This window comes from Hyposmocoma kahamanoa, unplaced genomic scaffold (genome assembly GCF_003589595.1).
Source record: "Hyposmocoma kahamanoa isolate Upper Pololo Valley unplaced genomic scaffold, ASM358959v1 138, whole genome shotgun sequence".
NCBI lineage: Eukaryota > Metazoa > Arthropoda > Insecta > Lepidoptera > Cosmopterigidae > Hyposmocoma > Hyposmocoma kahamanoa.
In genome coordinates, this window is record NW_020653492.1 from 623,488 (window position 1) to 625,704 (window position 2,217).

The 2,217-nt window shown below is 34.2% G+C and overlaps 1 protein-coding gene across 1 annotated transcript; it reads right to left on the minus strand.

The window, feature by feature from the left end:
• Nucleotides 1-827: 827 nt before the first annotated feature.
• On the minus strand, nucleotides 828-1,943 carry LOC113240456 (sodium/potassium-transporting ATPase subunit beta-1-like). Its single transcript, XM_026477769.1, has one exon. The coding sequence runs from the start codon at nucleotides 1,938-1,940 to the stop codon at nucleotides 1,011-1,013; it is 930 nt and encodes a 309-aa protein (XP_026333554.1). The 5' UTR covers nucleotides 1,941-1,943; the 3' UTR covers nucleotides 828-1,010.
• Nucleotides 1,944-2,217: the final 274 nt, after the last annotated feature.

Here is a 2,217-nt window from a genome sequence, read left to right on the forward strand (position 1 = left end):
TACAGAAATACCTATATATAAATAAGCTATGTTATTGGAGACAATACACACAAATTCTTCAATGTTTCTGAAAAATGTGGTCAAAACAATACTTAGTTCAACTTCAAAACAGACCAAAATGGCACAAAGATGTTCCAAAGATTAGGAAAGATACCTTAGTATTGTTAAGGGTTGACAATACTCCACCTCTGATATGGCCTACCCCTCGGGTTGTGGATACCTTTCCATGGAATTATGGTAAGTTAAAACTAGCAAAGGTACAATTATTCGCACTAGTGTAACTAAAGTATGTGTGTTACCTCGGCCATTCTCACATTCGCTGTTCTCAGCCTAATTACCATAGCCATTTTGGTGTTCTCAGCCTAATTACCGTAGCCATTACTTTTCCTCGCTTACTATATCCAATTAAAATGAAATATGGATAACTTTAAGCTAAACTATCAACATGTCTAAATGGCATTGGAATAAACTAAGTAGTTTTCGAGCAATTAAGACGCAAATATTTTATGGTATACGAGTAAATTTAGAACTGCACATTTTATGTTTATAGTAGTTACTATTACAATTTAACTACTCTAAATATAAAATAAATCTCGAGTGTTTATTGATAACGAAATATAGTGGAGTATAATTTGTATTTGCCCAGTTCGTGTTAACTCTTTATATTATAATGTGATATCAAAACAACGTATTTTATTTCATTATTATTAATACCAAGTCCATTTTCATAAAAATTCTTTACTCAGTTTCATAAGATAACATAAACCCCAGAGAAATAAACATTTTTAGATCTTCTTTTCATATTATGGGTGTTATAATACAAGTTTATTTAGTTTCCGTTTTAAGTACTACAGGCTGTTAAACTATTGAGTAAATTAATGCAAAACCAAAGTAAAGGAAACTTCATCTAGAAAGTACGGAACAAGAAGTAAACGCCATTATCAAGAATTTGCTACTTTCTCTTGAAAGTCCCAAATTTACTTCATAATCAACTTTCACAATAATTCTTTTCATTGTGTCATATTTTTCGCAATAGTTCTTGTCATCGTATGCCTTTGTTTCGGCATAACATACAATATAAAATTCAATGTAGATACACCTTTATCGTACCAAAGTTTACATTGAATAGCTAGAGATATACCATACGTAAAGTCCACTATCTGAATGGCTATCATTGGCAAAGTAGCGTTCATACGTACAGGAAACAATTTAGAGTCAAACCCTGGAGGATCAGGATAGTACTGAATATTCCCAATATGTTCTTTATCATAAGAATGGTATCCAGAACAATGAAGCCAGTATTTCTTGCTATCAACTTGCATCCATTTCTGAACCTCATCAGGCGCATTACCTGCTTGTGGCGAAGTAGATTCCAAAGGTGATTCAGCCCACTTATATTGTTTATTTATTTTGATAATAACACAGGGTTTATCTCCATAGCCATAAGGAGATTTGGCACAAGGACCCAAATTACCTGCTACGTCTCTTTCTGTACGATGATTAGCAAACATTGCATCTAGAGCGCGGATATATTTCTCATAATCATTATTCACACCTTCCCTGTACCAGATGAGAGGGTAGTCATTTAGATTGGTGGGTGTTCCGGTCAAACCAACTCCAGTTTCAGGGTACGTGAAGAGTTCAAATAGAGCAATGTTTGTTTGACTGGTGTCACCTAGTCTGGTCTTGATGATGAGGATCGAGCAGTACAGGAAAATCATAGTGTAAGTACTGAGAAAGATAAGATATATGATGGCGTATATTATAATGAGTATCCAACTTTTACCAGTCCTACCACAATAGGTTCCAGCTTGGCTGTCATGAGCATAACGAATGCATTTAACCCAAAAGGGTTCCTTGGGTGGATCTATCGCTAAATCAACGACTTGTGGTTTATTTTTAGACGTTGTGGGCCCGGTAAATTCACCAAATTTCTCCATTGTGCAGGTTTTTCTTCAATATTGTCTGCCGTTAAATAAGTTCGACTTTATGAAATAACATCGAAATGTCACCTTTTACATAATAAATGACTTGTACAATGAAGTGACACTGACAATGTTTAAAAGACAATAAATCAATAAGGCTAGGGTGTTAGAATAACTCTTTTACTGAAAACTTTGTCAGACATGGATCTTCTTTTTCACTTGAAGCAAGAGAAAGATCATGCAGATGGATACACAGCTATTTCAATTCGTTTGTTTTTTTTATGTTACAAGT

What these genes read in the sequence shown, in the direction of transcription:
- LOC113240456 (XM_026477769.1), bottom strand. Translation starts at nt 1,940, where the DNA reads ATGGAGAAATTTGGTGAATTTACCGGGCCCACAACGTCTAAAAATAAA.